The sequence below is a fragment of the Papilio machaon genome, chromosome 21, assembly GCF_912999745.1.
Source record: "Papilio machaon chromosome 21, ilPapMach1.1, whole genome shotgun sequence".
In the NCBI taxonomy this organism is placed as follows: domain Eukaryota; kingdom Metazoa; phylum Arthropoda; class Insecta; order Lepidoptera; family Papilionidae; genus Papilio; species Papilio machaon.
This window is the reverse complement of record NC_060006.1, coordinates 3,382,362-3,403,847: the sequence shown is the minus strand read 5'-3', so window position 1 is coordinate 3,403,847 and position 21,486 is coordinate 3,382,362. Positions and strand designations below refer to the sequence as shown.

At 32.5% G+C, this 21,486-nt stretch overlaps 2 protein-coding genes across 2 annotated transcripts; one reads left to right on the top strand and one right to left on the bottom strand.

Moving 5' to 3' along the window:
• Positions 1-1,305: 1,305 nt before the first annotated feature.
• LOC106712600 (peroxisome assembly protein 12) lies at positions 1,306-5,790 on the top strand. The gene is made up of 8 exons (XM_045683236.1): positions 1,306-1,492; positions 1,814-1,922; positions 2,094-2,296; positions 2,746-2,975; positions 3,078-3,219; positions 3,565-3,650; positions 3,885-4,000; positions 5,739-5,790. The coding sequence occupies exons 1-7, from the start codon at positions 1,373-1,375 to the stop codon at positions 3,997-3,999; spliced, it is 1,005 nt and encodes a 334-aa protein (XP_045539192.1). The 5' UTR covers positions 1,306-1,372; the 3' UTR covers position 4,000; positions 5,739-5,790.
• A 1,170-nt stretch (positions 5,791-6,960) lies between these two features.
• Positions 6,961-20,036, bottom strand: LOC106712633 (nose resistant to fluoxetine protein 6). The gene is made up of 12 exons (XM_045683344.1): positions 19,779-20,036; positions 14,071-14,210; positions 12,778-13,090; positions 11,429-11,540; positions 10,902-10,989; positions 10,564-10,739; positions 9,830-10,015; positions 9,340-9,519; positions 8,641-8,791; positions 8,221-8,500; positions 7,646-7,788; positions 6,961-7,266 (listed from the first exon to the last, which is right to left on the bottom strand). Exons 1-12 carry the CDS (start codon positions 19,840-19,842, stop codon positions 7,159-7,161), a joined length of 1,941 nt encoding a protein of 646 aa, XP_045539300.1. The 5' UTR covers positions 19,843-20,036; the 3' UTR covers positions 6,961-7,158.
• Positions 20,037-21,486: the final 1,450 nt, after the last annotated feature.

The window sequence follows — 21,486 nt, the reverse complement described above, 5'->3', positions numbered from 1 at the left end:
ATAACGTATATTATTTATATTTAGAATGTTCTATAAATAACTTTTTTTTTTCTAATCTTGTTATAATTTTTGGAATCGGTCCTTTAATACTTAATTAAATACATATATTCTTCTAAAATATATTTATTAATTAACTAATAAAAGTAATAAGAAAGGATAAACGTGTACTTAAATCGATGGCTTCTACAAATAAGGGTCAATGTAAAAATTGACAACTTTACAGGAGAGGCTCTCAAAGTTTCAACTGTGTAGGAAATTAGGCCACATAGGCCATTTTACTTTACCAGAAAAAAAACACGTTTACACCTGTAAATGTGTAAATGTGTTCATTGCATGTTAACTGACGTAGCTTTTAACATAAAAAAGTAAAAACATCAATTTGTTACTTTGACCCTTGTACATAGGACCCATTGAAATATATCTTCTATATAGCAATGTATGTATTTCATATGTAAATTGACAGTTTTTTTTTATTATTTTACTCTAACATTAAAGTACATAAATATTTTCAAAGGACCAAATCGTTTAATATAGAATGTAAGCATAGATAGACCCGCTTTATAAATGTAAATTATTGTCTTAAATTCGCTTTAAAATGAATGGTGCTAAAGTAGGCCATGGCTTATAACAATCTGTCATGAGACGAAAAACATCACAAAAATTCGTACACGTTTGTTGTAAAAGTTAATTTTTAATAGTAGTCTAATCTAACATCTAAGTTAGTCTAGATAGCTCAATGTAAAGGAAAATAATTTTATCTGCCAAAATGTATTACCCATTTGTTTTCTGATTATGCGATAGTGCTGTTAATTGCTTTTACATTTTGTATTATACTGTATATGTATTTAATAAATGGTTTCTCAGTCAAATATGTTTTTTATTTAAACTTTTACAACTTTCAATAGAAATTGAAGTTGTAAATGGATGTCCTGCGGAACCGTAGAAATTATAGAATGTTGCATCTAAAACCTTTTCAATGTCTCGGTCGGTTTTATAGAGTTCTTACCGTGAGTTTCTACTACAAAATGGCAAAGGAAACGCACAGTTAAAGCACAAATATTGGTACAAATTTGGGAATCGTTCAGTTCCAAAAATAAAAAATTTGAAGCGTTCCTGAAACGTGCAACCTCGTGGAACGTTTATTTTTGACTCGACTTTTTACTTTTTTGTTATTTCAAGACAGGCTAAAGGACACCGATATCCAAACCTTAATAAATTAAAAAAAAAATTGACATTGACATATTACACAAAATGTCAAATGTCATTGTCATCTCGACAAATAATAAAAACAAAAATATATGAGATTTTGTTATAATATCAGAGAAAATAATTGAAAAATTATTAAAGTTCGATCTACAATCATATAATAACCATGGCAGTATACGCTGCTCATTTAACGCGAACTCTTCAAGGAACACCTTCGATATTTCAAATTGCTGCTCAAGAAGCCTTGGGGGCAACGGTCAAACCTGCGTTGAAAAGACTTGCAGAGGTAAAATCAATTAATAAAACAAACAGACAATCAAATAACTAGTATTCCACATATTGCACATAAAATATCCATGTAAACATTTTTAAAAACATCTAAAATTTTACACCTACATCATATTTTTCCTGTCGAAGTTTTAAAATTTTTTGCAAATGATAATTAAACTTTTTGTACTGCAGTCTATTACCGTAGATATAAATATACTGAAATAATATGCAAATACCATTTGGTTTATTAATTACTTGAATATTTTTGGGCATTATTATATGCACCATACTATTAAAAATATTTGCACATTGTAATGTAATATTCCTTCAATTTCAGTACTTAGCAGTTGTCAATCCACAAAGATATGCATGGTGTGAGAGATGGTATGACGAGTTGTATTTACTTTTAGATTTTTGCTTGCAGTATCACTATTTAAAACATTACGGTAAGATATATGAAGTGAAATAATACATGATATATTAGTATTTAACAGCTTTACTTTTAGGATTTTGTATATAAATCGAAAATAATAACGTAGAGTGATTTAGAAATATTATTAAGTCTTAGGATAATGTATTTATAATTATGTATGTTTAAAAATCTTTTTTTTTTTCAGCCTCTTCATTCTCAGAGTGTTTCTATGGCTTATTACGGGTACCCATAAGTCCAAGCAACGAGTTTCATTCTGGTGTTCGGTTACCTGAACTATTGGAGAAAGGTTCTTTATTGCTTCTTGTTCTGGTGCCTTACATTAAAGATAAAGTTGAGCAGATTATTGAGAAATGGAGGGAAGATAACGAAGATGGGAAACTTGGCAAGGTACATATTTATTTTATAAATCTAAAGTGAATAAACATAATTAAAAACATTTTGAGAGGTTATAGTAAAATTCTATGTGGTGGTTCTTACACATTGGTAAAGTAGTAGTTTCACTAGCTACATATATGTAGAGGTCTTATAGATATTGTTGAAAGAAAGAGTAAATTTTATATGCATTAATCAAAATGTAGTCAAACCTGGATAAGCTAGAAACCACTATAATCGAGAGTAGGTATCTGGAACAGACGTACAACCTCTATAAGTGAGAAACTGGTCAGTGAGAAACTTCTATAAGCGAGAAAAAATTGCATCCTTGGTTAACACTTATCCTGATCCTGATTGACTATATGTAACACTCACACATTTGTACATTTGACCATTTCATCTAGCAAATGCTATCTATCCTTTATTGCTACTTGAGATTAATAAACTACACATATAATTTCTAGAGTACAAGTAATCAAGCGCGTAAAGCTGCAATAAAGCTATATTCAATAGCACATTTCGTATTAGAAGCAGCAAAGTTTATCCAGTTAGCTCGCTATTTGACTGGTCGTACATTATCTCCAACATTGGACTTTGCATTGCTTGGCCTAACGGTGAAGGAAGCACCACCTCCTGAACCTGAGGAATATTGTTGGTCTGATTTATTTAAAAGTCTTTGGGCCGGACAAATTGGGTATGAAAATATATATTATGTATATAATAGAATATCCTTCCTTTTGTTTATTTTTTTGAGTGGTTTAAAAACTTTTAAATTATATACATATTTGTTTTCCAGTGATGTGACTCTTACTTTCCCACTGCTGGGCCGAGGGTTACTCAATATTGTGCAATATGGGGCATTTGGTGTGCAGTTACTGAGATGGTGGGAAGCAAAAGCTTCACCCGTCACTTCACTGCCTTTACCAACACCACCACAGGTTATATAAGTTTTTTGTTTTTATTTTTTAATTATGCAAGTTGTCAATATAACAGGATAGAACCGACATTTTATGGCATTGTCAATCCTGGATAAGCAAGAGTCATTGTCCAATCCTAATGGACGACCTCCATAAGCGAGAAACTAGTTTTAGAGAGAAACCTCAAAAAATATCGCGGTCACTTGTACTTCAACTGTATATATAAAATACTAGGTGTCGCCCGTGACTCGGCGCGAGGCTATGTGTTCTTCCAACACATCCAATATATTCAAACATCGCATTTATTATATAAAATTTTATTAAATAGTAAGATAAAATATATAGAACGAATTTTATTTTACACAGAAAAGTGATCAGGCAGTTAGATGGAAGAACAAATGTCCTGTTTGTTTGCAACCATGGAAAGTGCCCACTGTTTTGCCTGTGTCTGGGTAAATATTTTTATTATATTGATGCAATTGTTTCGGTCAAAAGTCTTGGTCAAATGTCTCCCAATATAAAAAGAAAAAAAAAACTATAAATTATACAATTATCTTTGTAGATATATATAATAAAAACTGATTGATTTTTTGTATCCATAGTGTAGTAAGTGTAGATTTCTCTTACTAAATACTATTATTGACTTAACAACTCTTGAGTGTGACAGTAAGTGTAATTTGTTACAGATTTGTGTTCTGTTACGGCTGTGTATCTAGACATGTGCGTGCAAACGGCACTTGCCCAGTCACCAAACTGCCCACCACAGAACGTACTCTAGTGCGTCTCTACCTTAGTGGGTAATATTAGTCTAAGATCCCGCTGCAGGATTGGTGTGCTCATCGACTTTTTGTTTAAAACCAAATTTTTATGTCTATTTATAGTTAAGAGAATATATATTTACTAGGGTGCCTATCAAAATTTGGCCGCCATTATTTTTTTAAAAATTATTTTTAATTGATTTTTGGTAAAAAATTTCGTTTATTTATTTTTTAAATAAAATAACGACTACATAACGGTAATTAATATCAAGATTCTAAAAAATCACGGTTGCCGTTGCGCACCTGGCCGCACCTCTTTGCAGCCAGGTGTAAACAGGTATGATTTCGATAAATTTATACGTTCATAACCTATTTTTATTAATTATATGTCAAATTAAAGCTAATTTTTTTCTATTAATTATCATATAAAGTTGCTTAATTAAATCTGGCCGCAAATAAGGGTTACTGGCTGTTAAAGATAATAAATATTTAAGGTAGAGTGAAAGAGAGTTAGCGCGTAACATCATTTGTCCTTTTTGGAGTTCGTAAGAAACAACGTTTTATATTTACATTGTTATTTTATTTGTGCATCTAAAAATTATTATATTAATTAACGTAAAATAGAATTGATAAAGATGAAGTCGTGTTTTTTGTGTAACGAAAAAAGCAATGTACTTGACTTTAATAATATCTCATTCCAAAAGTGCTCGCTAATGTTATTGTTTCGTCGTAAAAAAATATATAAATATCATGACCTTTTATTTACAATTGACTCTACTAATGATTTTGGATATCATTCAGAGTGTTTTTTTTTCAGAATTTTCAGAATTTTTTTATTTTTTAAATTAATATTAAATATCGACGTTCTAATTAGCAAATTATCTAACTCCTTTTTAGAGAATCTTTTATTTGTACGAAAAAAACAATTACTTCAAAATTTATTATCATTTTAAAAAACCATTTAAAATTATTTATATCTAATAGAGATATAATATTTAAGTTTGAATCATTCAAATAATTTGTAATTGGATTATTGCTTCATCAAAATGTTAAAAAAATCACCCTCTAAAAAATTCAGAGTTAGACAAATTCCTAACTAGACCGTCGATATATCAAATCAATATTAATTTTTTGTTGCAATTTTTAAATTTGTCATTTTGAAAAAAATTACATATTTTTTGGAGTATTTATTATAAGTCGTCTCTATTACTCCCCGGTGGTTGAGAACACTAACGTTCGACGCATGCGCAATGGCTTAAAAGCGTCGCACAGCCGGCAATCGCTGTCCTCGTCTGACAAATGATGTTACGCGCTAACTCTCTTTCACTCTACCTTAAATATTTATTATCTTTAACAGCCAGTAACCCTTATTTGCGGCCAGATTTAATTAAGCAACTTTATATGATAATTAATAGAAAAAAATTAGCTTTAATTTGACATATAATTAATAAAAATAGGTTATGAACGTATAAATTTATCGAAATCATACCTGTTTACACCTGGCTGCAAAGAGGTGCGGCCAGGTGCGCAACGGCAACCGTGATTTTTTAGAATCTTGATATTAATTACCGTTATGTAGACGTTATTTTATTTAAAAAAATAAATAAACGAAATTTTTTACCGAAAATCAATTAAAAATAATTTAAAAAAAAATAATGGCGGCCAAATTTTGATAGGCACCCTAGTAAATATATATTCTCTTAACTATAAATAGACATAAAAATTTGGTTTTAAACAAAAAGTCGATGAGCACACCAATCCTGCAGCGGGATCTTAGACTATATGTACAAAAGTACAGTCAAGTTTGTTGTTGGTGTTTCACTTTTGAAATGATAATTGTTTCAACATTTTGAATGACGTGTTACTGTAAATGAGTTGTGTACGATGTATGAAAGTACTCGTTTTTAGTCGGTTTTAGCTCTTATGCGATTTTTTTTTTAGAGTTTAAAGGTGTAATTACTTTGTTATTATACGTAAGGTGATTCGCTCATCTATTTTATTCATGATACCAATGATGTAATATAAGGAAATCGTGCTCGAAGGACCAATTTTATGCTATTATAGTATTTAATGTTTTGACTTGTGAACTTCTTTAACTATTAGCACGTTTTTAATATAATATACAAGGTTAATGGTTCATATTTACGAACAATATAAATGTACTGTTTTGTTTTTCAGTTCAGTTTCAACTAGTGTTATGTAACTTAATGCAGTTTAAGGTATATAAGCGTTATTTAGGTTGTAAGGGTTTTGTTATTTCTTAATAAAATCAACCAATTGTTTATAAACCTTTAATTCAACCTTAGTAACTAAATTTATCTAATAGTATACCAACAATTATAGTATATCACAGTTTTTAAAATTAATAAGGACTTTCGATTTATATAATAAAAGGCTATATTTCGGCTTCTATAATACAATTTTTAATAAATTTTTGTATGGATTTATTTTTGTGTATTGGCAACTATATTTTAGCTTCAATATTATAAGTAGAAAGTATAAAATAAATTTATAAATAAATAGTAACTGGAAAATGTAGGAATGTAATCTATATTATTAAGGTGACGTTTTGCAAGTATTTAAATAATTTACTCTATAATTACGTAAATAACTAATATTTACCGCTATTTTGTCAATATAGGAAAACATATATTTTTCAAGATGAATATAAAAATACTAAAATATTCTACAAACTTGTGGCACTCGTTCGAACAATTCATTTGCGATGGCCTAGCTGAGGCGACTCGCTCAACAAACGGCTCTTTGAAGACTTATTTGTTACTCTTCCGAGTTCCCTTTATATTTTTGTGTTTCAAAATGCTCTTTTAAATTACTGATGCCAAATATGAAATAATAAGTGCATCGATATAATAAAGATAATTTCTGTTTTTCCATATATTTTAAATACGTATTTAATTGCATCGATAAGAAAAATATTTAGGAGTGTCGAAGATCTTGGCCACCGCTGTTATAGTAAGTTTACGTTAGTTAATCTTAAAATTAAATACATTTTGAAATCTTTACCGTTGGATTCCACTGTCGAAATGTAATAAACATATTCGTACATCTGTTTTTCCAATAGGTATGATTTAAAAATTCCCGAATTTCCTCACCAATTAATTAACTACATGGCTATTAATTGCACTAGAACAATGTCGATTGTTATTTGGTTTTGTTTAGAGCTGTTTGTTTGTGGTTCATTCTAAAAAAACATTGCCTTTAGGAACCGCTGTAGTGGCAGTTCTACTAGCAGATATGTCGGCAATGACGTCACATACGTCATAAACATTGTCACGAACCAATGCCCACCCTGAAAATAAAGTTTACAATTAGTTATATATTTTAACTTCATAAACCAGTTACGAGCGCTGGACCACGATGTACAGACATATAGAATGGTACAGTTGCTTCTGCTAGCAGTATTTTACGTCTAAATTTGATTTTTCTGTAAGTAGAATAGCGTCAACAGAGCTCACTGTACAAATTCAACAATGCATTCAAAAACAACATTCGTTGGTTTACAGAGTTTAGTTTTTATATCGTGTCCTAATATTAATTAATAAAAAATTACATTAGATCGTCTTAGAGAAAAATAATTGGATCATAATTATTTTTTTCCTCCTCAGTACACGTAGTTTGGATAGTTCCTCGTGGCTAATTATTTGATTGAAAAAAAAGAATAAACTTACTATTTCGTATACCGAAGTTCTCGCAAGGTCTGTTTTAACTGCGGCTTGCGTGAGGTTATAACACCAGTGAATCAGTAGGATGGATAGAGACATCCGGCTCAGCGGTCGCCAACCGGACCAGGAAAGAAACTGCCACCAGAGACCTGGATACAAAGACACATGATTTGGTTTACATAAAATATCTTGGGATTTTAATAACATCTGTTGCACGAATGAGCCGGCTCTACCGGTGAAATACCATGACTACACAGAACACAGGCGTCATGTAAAGCAATTCAGCGTATCGTCTGATGAGTGTCCGTTACGGAGGCCTAATTTTTCCCTCTTACCCTTTTCTTATAAGAAAAGTTTATAGGCTTTTCTATGCGTCCCCTCCTATATCTATTAAATGTAGGCGATACATCTACAATTGCGCATGTCTATGGGCAGCGGTCGCTTCGCTATTTAAGCAAATTGATGGTCGCTTACTTTTTGCCATCTTAAAATATAAAAAGACCCTTTTTGATATAACAAAACTTTCTAGGCACTGTAAACTCAGTCTATCTATGACATAAAGACTATCAAAAATTACTTACTATCAATTTTATATATAAATCCTAATAATGCGACAACCATCGTAAGACAGAAGAGTGGACGGTCGATGGCGGTGTATATGGACGTGACGAGAGGTGACTGCGTGTCCCTGATGAAATAACCCAACACTACGGAAATTAAGAGGATAGGCACCGAACATCGGTACAGAACACGATAGATCTGGGAAAAGAACATAAGATAAATGTTAAAAAGACACCATATAATTTGCATCAAAAGTATTCTGTTATAAAGACCGTACAAGACCGTCTTTGTTGAAAGACCCTTTATTTATATCTTGATGCAATCCAAAGTCTTTTTAAATCATAAACAAATGAAATGAGATTTTTAATCATATTGAAATACAACAATAAAAAATATAAAATATAGTAGATTTTAGTTAAATTTTAGTATGTTCATCTCACCAGTGACTCCTTGGGATCGTAGTTGTTCTTTTGCCAATGATAGAGAAGAAAAGCTGCTATAAGTCCTAGCAGAGAGGAAGGCAGACTTGTCCAAGGCGCCATGTAAATCCACTTGAACGATGGTACGCCGTAGTAAAGACTACGGATTGCTCTAGAAGGAATACTTTCATTGAAAACAACTACAGATGGGTCATTGTAAGATATGAGATACTTGATCAAAATCTAACAACTTAATCTTGTAACGGCAGGCATTAAATACTAATTATTATTTTTTTTGGAGTTTAAATCGAACAATTGTTTTCCTTTTTTTAAAAATTTCCATTAAATGTTTACTGTAACCATGTCATTCGAACGTTGTTACAATATTGCGTCAAATGTGGCCTTGTAAATTGGCCCACCTATACGTTGTAAATACTGCTCTATTATTGTAAAAGACGACTTATAAAATCTTGATACCGTAAGTTTACATTGTTGAAAACCTCTACAAAAGCATAATATCCCTTGTCTGTTTGCTATAGTTGCATACGATATGTTACTTTTCATAACTCATATAAAATTTCTGCTAACTCCTTATTGAAAATAAAATAAGTATGTGTATAATTCAGCTAGATGGCGTTACTGACAATTTAAAACACAATGTCGTTTTAAGTAACTTACGTTACAGTAGGAGATAAAATATAAATTTTTTTTCATACTTACTCAGTGTTCGTTACAAAGAGTACAGACTTCAAATCCCAGTAGTATGCGATCGCAAAGTTGGTTGCCATGGAGAAAACGAGAAGACCGGATAAGACCTTAATAGCGGTGCGGAAAGACTGGCCCAGGATGAGGGTGAGAAACACCGCCAACACGTAGAGCTGGAAGTCCACTGCGAGGAACCTGGAGATAATAAGGCGCTTTTAAAACTTTTCCTAACATTTAGCACAATATATTTTTTTTACTACAAATGTTAGCAAATTGTTGAAGTAATTTACTTATATTGTTTATACTTCAAAGCCTAAAAGCTTGTACTAAGATACATTTTAAATATTAATAACGGATTCGAATAAGTTAACATCATTAGTTCGTCTTCCGACTATTAGAACTAGGTGTTTGGAATTAGACTAGTTCACAATGTATAAAAATAAAATTGATATACTACATTACTAAGATTTTAAAGAGTTACACAGATCTTAAATTAATCACTTACCACGTCTGTACAAGGCATTTATCATCAGGCTTATAGAAGTTGTTGAGGAATAGGAACTGAGACCACCATTTGTCCCTACAACGGGCGCACTCCGCCTCCACCAGGGGCGACCAAAGCGGGCCATCGCTCGTGTGTCGCCACCATGTCGTCACAAAACCCACAACGAATATGTACAATGGCAGGATTCTGGAAAATTGAATTGTATTATCAGCCCAGAAGTTTCAGCCGGTATTGAAAAGTTAAGGTTCATTTACACATAAGCCGAAATCGTACGAAGAACGCTTGGCAGTCGCTTTAGAGCGACACAAACGTATGAGAATACATGAAAGCGCTACTAATATAATACTGAACTGTAAGTACGTTTCCGCCTTATGTCTAAATGAACCTTTAGACCTTGTCCTTGGACGTAGCATCGATTAAAAATAAGCGATCCGCTACCCCTTTCCCCCTTCTCCTATAAAAACCTTAAATAAATCGACATGGAAATTGGATCAATTCGATGACCATTTCGATCGACCAAATCAGATCGGTCGATTAAAAAAGAAGTGTGTTCTTCCAGACTGTTTTCTACATGTCTACCATAATTAATACATACCTAGTAAACATCCATCCATCCATCCCTCATCCATCCGTCTTCTTACTAATTAGATAGTACCTAATTAGTAAGATGTAAGATGAAGAGCATTTGCTTCATTTTGTTGGTTCAATTTGCTGCAGAACTTAGTATATCTTACCTGGAGACTCGATTTAGTACAGAGCTGAGGAACAGACTTAAGTTAAGTTGCTTCTTGGGATTGTTCTCAATGTAGATGAGCATATTGTAGGCGAAAAGGAAACTGGAGAGCAGGATGAAGGTCTGCACTATGACGGTACCGTTGTGCAGTAAGATAGACAGCGGGTGACGGTTACCCTGCGAATCAATAGAAAAGATAAAAATCCCTAATTTTTCGATTTGTGACAAATATTTATATATTTGCAAAAATAAATTTTGGACAATCGTCGCCTGAAACGTTGATGATAAAAATATCATAAAATAAAATCAATATAAATTGTTTAATAAGTAATAACTTACATTTTCAATGAAGCGTGGGTTCATGAGATATGCAGCGTGGTAAGTTATCACGGTGTGTGCCAGCATGACACACATTAGAGTGATCGCTCTGAAACAAACAGTTTTATTTTATAGATAAGATTTAATAAAATAAATAAAATATATCAAATATCGTAATGGCCGCGATGTATGGATTTGACGTGCCTCAGCTTCCTTATACAAAATGCATTCGCTTTGCCGCGATGCCATACGAACTACAAAAATATGTGGAAACTGATAATGACTTTCGATAAATCACATGATTGTAACGTGTAAATTCCATACATTTTTGAAATTCGTTATGAAATCGCTTCGGAACGAATGCACTTTGTCTCGGAGGGCTGTTAACGCAAATTAGGCTTTCAATCGAAACGAAGGATAAATACATAATATACCAAAACCCACTCCAAGACGTACTGTGGATAAACTGCACATTTTACATTAAAAATACATAAATGTACAATTGTATATTTTACGCTATTAAATATACAAATAATACTTATACTTACTTCATGCCATGAATAGGCTGAAGTGCGTTGAGTCTGGCATCTCCATTCTCATAAGAGTCTGTTAGCCGCCTCCAATTATCCATGAAGGAAAATGTCATTAAATAACGATTAGCTGTAAGAAAACATAGTATTATCTATATGACATATTGATGAAAAATATCTCTAAGTAGGGTAGTGTGCGTTAAAATCTATTTTAATTATTAAACAAAGAAAATGTAAGAATTGTGTTAGCAGATGATCATATTCATAGTGTGTGCATGACACTAGTTCATTTGCCATCCATAAAAAAAAAAATCGTAAATTGTTTCCATTATCTGTCACTGGAAAAGACCATTCTATTCAATGAGCGCTTTAGTTGTCTGCGTTACCTGCTAATTACATCTGTTATTTGATCTACGTCTATAAAGTAATTACAGTGAGCCATGATTTGTTATAACATTACACCTAGAGTGACGTAATGATAATCTCACACGAAGGCAGAATAGTGAGGCATAGTCATAACTACACTGAACATAACCGAGCTGTCACCAGGCAGCTCACGGCTCTTCGGCTCACATAGTTATAGTACATCGCAATGAACTGCCAATTTAGTTGTTGAGCTGCACCTCAACTCCAACGACTTCGTCCGCGGGCTATGTGTTCTTCCAGACTATGTTTCACAGCTGTGACAAATTTCATGAAGATCCTTTGAGCCGTTCTGGAGATACCATACAACAATGTCCATCCCACCATCCATCTAAACTTTCTCATCAATAATAGTAGTATGAAGGATGACGGTGTTTTCGTGTACTTTTGGTACAATTTTGCCAGTGTTCAAACAATAGCAATACGGATACTACTGTTTATTGTGCTGCCCTCGTGTGAAACTAGAATAATGATGCAAATACTAAAGCATTTACTTGTAACTAGAACTATGCTTTAACAGGTCACAATGCGATTAACCTTTTTTATTATAGCTTGGCGCGAGTGACGTTTACATCGAAAATAATACGTCAATGCTATGACGTAAGTAGTTTGGATCAATGTAACTTAACTTGTATTTCTTCCCCAGTTTTTTAAAATGACACAATAATGTTTTGAATTATATTTTATTGTTCGAAAAATATAGAAATTTAAATGAAATTAGTTGATCAGATTTTCTTCTGTATTGCAACAATATGTGCCCATATTAATTAATTTAAAGATCGTTAGAAATTTCTCGAAAAATCTTAGTAAACTTGTCTCCTATAGGTTCTCTATTTGTTAATGGAATTTTTTTGCAGAGTCTTCACAGATTAATAAAAATCATAGATATAAGTTGGAAATTTTTCCAGTACACCTTGCATTTGCATAATGAATGAGCTACTCACGCTTGTGGTCGGGGTTTCTTGTTAAATCGTATATAGTTCCGATAACATTCATAAGTAATATAAACCCGGATATATACGCGAATGCGACGTCTAATTCATCTATGGGTTTTGTTGGTGGTGTTTTAGTTGTCTTGCAATAATCCAGTGTTGCCAGTTTTGTGTCCAAACCGTAAGTGTTCTTCGTTATGTCACTGACACATTTTACGAATCTCCTATTTAGGGAAACTTCGTCGATGTGCGAACATCTGGTGCTCACACAATATCCGCGATGGATTCTTGTATGATTAAAGTTGGCACGGTCTTCGGAGAATTGCTGTAATTTAAAAATACAAATATAAATTACAGGTTCGATCTAGAAAGAGAAATGACGGTTTACATTGCCGAAACATGCGTAAAAAACATATGACATCCATTTCTTTTTCCTTGAAGCAACTGAAAAACAATAACTACGAGTGTTTCGGCAGTGAAAACCAACGACGAAAGAAACTATTATTATAATCAGTTCAAAGAAATCTCTATATTAATATTTATCTAATAAAAGCGCTTTCGTAATTTAAATTGTAATTTAAATCCATTTAAACTCTGTAGATGGCACTGTGGGCGTATTATATTTGCACATTTGCACACCGTTTCGGGACCGGTCATGGTTTTGACCTTACGATACAATGGCCTTAAATGACATGTCAAAATCGGTTTTTGCATTAAGACCTTAGCTCCAAAAAGGATAAGAACAAGCAAGGTCGGACATCACAAGGTACTCACAGTTACAAAATAACTAGTTAGTATCCAAGGGACCCTATTAAAATTGTAATATCAAGATAAACAGAAATTAATATTAACTTTGACGTAATTTACATACTTATTTCTATATTATATACAGATTTTTTCTATACATACATACAGATACAGTATTTATATTTGAGATAGCGATTTCGTAATTTTGCTGCTGTCTCACATTTCGAAATTTCGAGTACAATATTTTTTCATCTATAACCCTGGTTTGCACCGCCATTTGAGTTTTAGGTCGTAAACTTGTAAGAATCCGACTTACTCGTAGTATTTTATCGTTCACAAGTCACTAGTCTTCTTTTACCGTTATTGTTCGGATCATGGTAATTGGGCTCTTTTTATAGAGTTGGGAATGTTTATTGCATACTTCGTGCCCCAAGGGGCAGGGACACGGTAGTTATGTGGGATTCTCTCCCCTTTATGGAGCATACCCATAAAACCACCTCTGTTCCTCCTGCGCATGGTGATTGGTACTAGTTTTATGTCATTATAGTTGAAACTTACTTGAATTATGTTGAATAGTTGTTTGTTAGAAGACGGCAATAGGTCAAAGGTGGCGAGACAGAAAGCGCCACGCCGCTGGGACAGGCACGCCTCGTAGTCGTCCAGCTGGAACAGCTCCGGCAGCTGGTGGTATTGCTCGTCTGTAGAATGAATATTTTTTTTATCCCACTGATAACAGGGATTTTCGGGGATTTCCCCGAATGATTTAGGAGTGTTATGTAAGTTTTTGTATATTATGGCTTTGTATATTACGTCATAGTCCTTGGAGAAGGGTTCCTGCAGCTTATACGTCTCCTGAAGCTAACGAAATTGTCATTTTAAAATGAACACCAAACAATGTCTAATAGAATTAAATAATTTAATAGCGTTCATGAATATTTTTCCAAAAGCCTTCAACGTTGGTTTAGCTATTACTCATTGTAACGGATTATTTTTAACTTACAATTCCTTTCCAATAAACAAAGTGCAAGGTAATTGACGTAAATACCCACATTAGACGTAGTGGAATTTTTTCGTTGTAATGCGACAACTTTTCTGGTCCGGTAAGAGAATATAATTATGTAAAACCAAGGCTAGATAAGTCAGCTACAGTTCTCCTAGGTTCTTGTTCTTGAGATGTCATATCATTCAACGAAGTGATTTTTTTGTTAATGCGAAAAAAATCGTAAATCTTACTAATATCATAAATACGAAAGTTTGAATGGATGGATGTTTGTTTGAAGGAATCTCCAGAACGGCTTCATGGACGTCGATGAATTTTGACATGGTTATCGACCAAAATCTGGAAGAAGACATAGGCTACGAATTAAGTTTTTTTTTTTATTTCGCGCGTATGGAGTCGCAGGCAACAGCTATTTATGATGTATTTCCAAAATTTTATCCAATAAACGATTGTTTTATTGGTCCTATTAGGATACCGGTGCGTTTCTTGCAGTTTCCTGATCGATCTCCTGTTGCACTCGATCTAGACCACCGAGGGCGTTTAGTAGGAAGGTTTAGGCCTCAAATAACTCTGTTTTATAATACAAAAAAGTCTTACGAGGATATTTTACGACTTGGAATTGTTTAAAAAAGTTTTTTAAACAATTCCAAGTCAATTTATAAATGAACGCTTTTTACCGGACCAAAAACATCTTTGTACATTATTTTTTATACAGTTTGAAAGGAAACTCTTTTTGGCGTCGTCTTACAAATACAGAGCTGTATTATTGTATACTAGCTTTGTCCGGCGACACCGGCAGCGCGGTATTAAAAAAAAACTTTATAGACTATAGGTTTTTCCAGAATATTCTAAATCTGTGGCAAATTTCATCAAGATCCATTGAGCCGTATCGGAGATACCTTCAAACAAACTTCCATCCATCTATTTAAACATTTATAATATTAATAAGAAATGAAATAAGACTAGGTGTCGCCCGTGACTTCGTCAGCGCGTAATTAATAAAATAGCCTAAGTTACTCGCGCATACATAAGCTATACCTTCCAGTCAAAGTCCCCCGATCGTTTTAGAGATTAACTAAAATAAACGCGGTCTTGCGGACAGACAGACAGATAGATAAAAATGTAAAATCGCGTAATATTTTTCCGATATTACACAGTCATTCCAATTTAATTAATTGTATAGATGGATAAGAAATAAACATTTATTGTTGCAAAACTAGTTAGCCGATATTACGAACTCAATGCACTATTTTTTTTAAAGATGAGGTCATTGACCCGAGTAACATTAACTTACGAAGTAGTAATTAGTTTACGAACCATAAATGATATAATGGAAACCGCGTAGGTATTCAAAACCTATAATTATTGACTTCTACAACTTTGTTACAAAGAATGACTTTATATATTTATATAGTGAACTTTCGTATCGAAAAGTATTTGTGCTAATATTATGTACTAGCAACATGGTATGCGCGGAATTAAAAAATAAAAAACATAGTAGTAGTGCCGGAGGCAAATTTTTCTCCTTCCCTTTAAAAAAGGGTGTTTTTTTTTTAGAAAATATATGGTGGTATAGGGGATCCTTGCATTCCCCTTTCTGTCAATTTAAGGTAGGCAACTCGTCTGCGAATGCGGATGTCTATGGGCAACGATCCCTTCACTATTTTAACGAATTGGCTACAAACGTGTACACTGACAATACTAATTGCGTCAACATAACAATTATGTAACATTTACTGTTAATTGTGCAAAAACGATTCCGCATAAAACGTAAAAGATCTACGTTATAAAGATTGCTGTTTTTGTGCAATTAGCGATATTGTTTGCGTTTAATCCCATCGACGCCTCCCCCCCTTCCCCTTTTATTATCGATCTCAGTACTTTTCCATTTTACAACGCCATATGTCAGTCGCCATTTTGAAGACACAGGACTTTTGAAAAAGATTGGCAAGTCATACAAGCAAAGTCTTCATTAACGTTAACAAAAAATTGGGCACGTTAAGAATCTAATTATGTGATAAAAAAATTATGGAATCATCTTAAACTTTAACCATAATAAGTATTAACATAAAAATAACAATTAAACAATCCGCAAAAATAAAACTCAGTTCTTATAATGGCTTTTAAAATGAGTAATATATTAATATATAAATGTACCTTTAATTTATAAATATAAAATATATGAGTTTTATTGAAACGTGCTCGCGTGATGACATTTAATTTTTTTTTTTTCCTTATTTAGAGTTGCCATTCATTTGACTGACATTACATTGCCGGGTTCTGCTAGTAAAATGTAAAAGTTTCTATCAATATTTATAACTAGCTTTTACCCGCGACTCCGTCCGCGCGGAATAAAAAATAGAAAACGGGGTAAAAATTATCCTATGTCCGTTTCCTGGTTCTAAGCTACCTGCCCACCAATTTTCAGTCAAATCGATTCAGCCGTTCTTGAGTTATAAATAGGGTAACTAACACGACTTTCTTTTATATATATAGATTTTTGGATAAATAAAATCAAAAAATCATAATAAATTCTAATATAACCTAATTTTAGTCTTCTTTCCCTTCCCACCCTTTTCCTATGAGAGGGAGGGAAGAGGAAATGGATTTGATGGAGGACGCATAGAAAGAGGAAATGTGCTCCTTCTGTGCGTCTCCCCCTCCGTCGATTAAAGGTAGGCACCGCATTTGCAAATGCGGATGTCTATGGGCAGCCGTCGCTTTGCCATTTCGGTGAATTCAGGTGGGCCTGGGAAAACAGTGGTATTGCTTTAAAGGTGATGTGATGGAGAAGGGAGTGAAGAATGAAATGACGTGTAAAAGGATTAATTTGGAAGACAAAATATGAATTCGCGGAAACAGGGGAGTGACTGCTACCCATAAACATATTCAATTGCAGTTGCTTTGCCTACCTATAGAAACGACGGAGGAGGGAACGCACAGAAAGAGAATATTTCGCCTTCCTATGCGTCCTCTTTTCCATCAAATCCACTACCCCTTCCCATCCTTTCCTTAAAAAAAGGATGAGAAGGGAAAGAGAACTAAAATTACGCCTCCGACACACACACACTTATCAGACGAAACGTTGAATTGCTTCCACTTGATGCCTGTCTTCTGTGTGGTCAAGGTATTGCACCGAGCGAGCCGCCCTATTCGTGCAACAGATGTTGTTTCTGGCGTCTACCACTGTTACTGATGTTGATGATTTGTGGTGCGTAATTTGGTCATTTTTAAAAAAGTGATGGGAGTTTATTTATAAAATAAGTTCACTGACCGTTTCTCGATTATTATTACCTTGATAAAATGTTTCTGTCAAGGCAATTGGCGGTTTACTTTTCGTTATATTAATAATTTTATGATTTTAATGAATAATGAATTATTTTGCGACGGATTTTATTATCGCAATGACATATAACTTATATTCATTTTAATATTATCATTATTATTTTTTATTTTATTTTCTGCGTCATAGTAGGGGACTTTTTATAAATTGATTTTGTTAGTTTTTTCTCTGTAAAGACGTGTATATCGTGACCGCTCTCAGATATTATTGGTGTTTCAGTTGTAAGAGATACTTTGTTTTTTTTTTTTTTCAAAAATAATCATAGAGATGTCATTGTATATTTATTAACACAGTCGAAACTTACTGCCAAATTCTCTTTAACAAAACAAAGACTACAACAATGGAATTCTGCGGTTATGATATACGTTTATCGAATTGGTACTGATAGAAACTTTAATTAATTTGCAGATTGTTCATCAAATTTAAAAATTACCTTTTTTTTAAATACGTATAAAAATATGTTTCGTATATTTCTATTATAGGTAAAATACAATTTCATTGTTTCAATATAATTTTACACGTTCATATTTAAATGTAAAAAATTTTAAAGTCACAAAAATTTTGTGTAACTGTTTGATAAATTTAGCCGCGCGCAGTAGGTTCGCCCATGACTGTATGATGTATGTAATAATTATAAACCTACCTCTTTTGGACATAACATCTATTCGCGATTTAAAATTGTTTTCAATGACACATAAATATACTATAATAAATCAGTAAAGTATACAAAAAAAGTAAAAAAAAACTTGAGAGGTGTCAAGGGACACCCGGATGGAACGAAGTTCCTTTCTATTAATTAGTGAAGGAACCAATGTTTATTTTATGAATAAAAAACTTAAGTCTTCACAAGAAGTACATTTTATTTCTATGAATTTTCGTTATATATTGTCACGTCGTTGCCATGGTGAAGTAGCGCTCATTCGTCTATAGCAAAAAGTGTCGTACCAACTTTTCGTAAGAATTTTTTCCGTCTAGCCCCCTTTCACAACGAGCGATAAGGAACTTCGTTCCAAAAAAAATTAAAATAGTTTTGAAGCTCTTTATCGTTAGGGGCCAATTCGACTTTTAAATAGGGTGCACCTCTCCCGTGCCACTAAGTAGATGCGATGAGCATCAACATATGTATATAACATAAGTTATATTATGTACCTTTTTAATTTTTACTCCACTATATGTACATTCATTGCTAACTTATCTTGATAATTCTTTTGAAATTAAATAAGAAAATTGTATTCTAGAAAAATTATAAAATACTTATAAAACATCTTAATATCGCAATATCAGAAAAAAAGGTGAGATCTCATATCAAAGAAATTCAAGAATATAAAGACCGTACATCACGAACTAAACTTTTCTGCTCAAACACCACATAAACCAATGCTTTTGTCACAGTTGTGAAGTTTGTCATGGCGAGACGGGCCGCTGTATTGACATGTTATTCTCTTTGTGTAAAACCTAGTCATGTATTCTGCATAGTGTTCTGTCTAATAAGTGGAAATTACAACTTGTAAGTATGTGTACAAATAAAAAAAAATGTAAAGATGTCAAAAATATCCTAAATCTCTTCGAGAATACTGCAGTACCCTCAGAATAGCAATATCTATCGTATATTGTATATTTTCGAATCTAAGAATTTCAATCAAATATTATCATTTTAATACCAATTCAAACACCTTTATAAGCAGTTTAATTTTCAAGTGTAATATAAGCTACATCATATAATCGTGTCATTACAGTTAAAGATATCCAACTTGTAACTATATTATACTTGTAACTATATATAAAAATTATGTTTTATATGCTTGCCCATAAGCGCTCCTTGATTTAATTTCTTATAATAGATAGAAAAAAAAATTGAGAAAATTTCATAATTAATTTAAAATTTTAGAAGATAAATTTATATTTCTTAGTGAAACAACTTACCAGTTAATTTCAATGCATTCCCCGTTGCCACGGTAACAGTTAATAATAACCACAACACACCCATCACTTAAACTTACATCCAAACTTAAGGATGAACCAGCACTAAGCAAATAGCGATCAGTTCTACAATATATACGTAGAATCAAATCCGTCATATAAACTAGTTGTCGACTACACGCGTGTCCGTCCGTCTGCGTTGAGTTCGATTTTCTTTGAGTATAATTTTTACATCAACAATGCATTCAATGATTCATTTAAACCAGCTCGATGAAGGCCGGAAGCTCTTTTATTTTTACAGATTTTTTAAAACATAATCTTATAGGTAGAATGAGATTTAGAGTTAGTTAAGATGGTTAAAAATTAGGAAAAATTAAAATGAAAAAGCGACAACTTAAAGAATTTTCCTTGTATTTATAGATAAAACATAAAACCAGCTATTAAGTATTCTAGGTATCACTAAAAGTTTAATGTGACTCTTCGAGAAGTAATTAGAGATATCATAACTTTTAACTTCCTTGAAAAATATAGGAGTAGATAATTAAACATTTATATATTGAGTTAAAGTACAAATGCAAGTTATTTTTTGTATTATATGTATGCAATACTCGTTAGTAGTTCCATTCGAAGTTTTAAACATTCCATTAAAACTAAAGATCCAATTTGTACGTTTTTTTGTCTTTATATTAATACAAATTAACTTTATATTTTAATCTAATGTTTGGAATTCTATGTAACCAGATCGTAATTCAATAATTACTCCATTAGTACTTTAACAAAGTCTCGGAACTAACCTACAACTACTGATGACTATCTGCATATAATTAGATAGAATCACGCGAATACTTGCCCTTACTTACCCTTTATTTGTATAACGTAAACAAAGGTCCGTAACATAAATAATGAGATTTACAAAAGACAAGTACCAACCATTATCATTTAACACAACAACGTTAGAAAACTGCGCCCTATTTTAACACTGCAACTGTATGAATAGGCCAAAGTTTTTTAAGTAGGATGTATTTTAGATCGCATACTTTTGCCCATTACCGAATTTTTAAATAAAATAACCTTAAGAAAAAAAGACTTCAACGGGATCAGTTACAATGTCACTTTCTTCTTTATTACTTTCACATTGTGAATTAGAATTTCTAATTTTCCTTAAAAAGTAACTTCAAGTTGAATTTTGTAAGTTGTTATTATTATCTCGAACTTAGGCGCTTAAACGGTTTTCATAACTTAAAATTTAAATTAGTTATTTAAAGAATTGTTTTTGAACATAATCTTTGGGTCTGTTTATTTTCGGCACTACAATTATTTATTACGAACAAGAACAACCTTACATTAAATGCAGTAATGATTTTGATTACCCTCCGTACGTTACTATCGGAAACAATTCAGAGCTGTTATTGAATTTTTACGAATTATTAATTGAACGTGAGCTTCCACTACCTTTACAGCTTTTACAGAAATATATTTAACAGTTATCTCTGTATTTAACAAAAAAATATGAACGTTGATAAACGAGATTCTTTTTTATGATCTCGTAATACTTAAAAAGTTAAAATATAGTTAAATTGTTACGATTACTTCCATGTCATAATATTTAATATAGGACTAAAATTACAGTAGTTATTTTTTTTTACATTAAAGGCAAAGGGCACTGTGAGTTAAAGGTCATCATGATCTCTGCTTCATTAGGAAGTGCGGG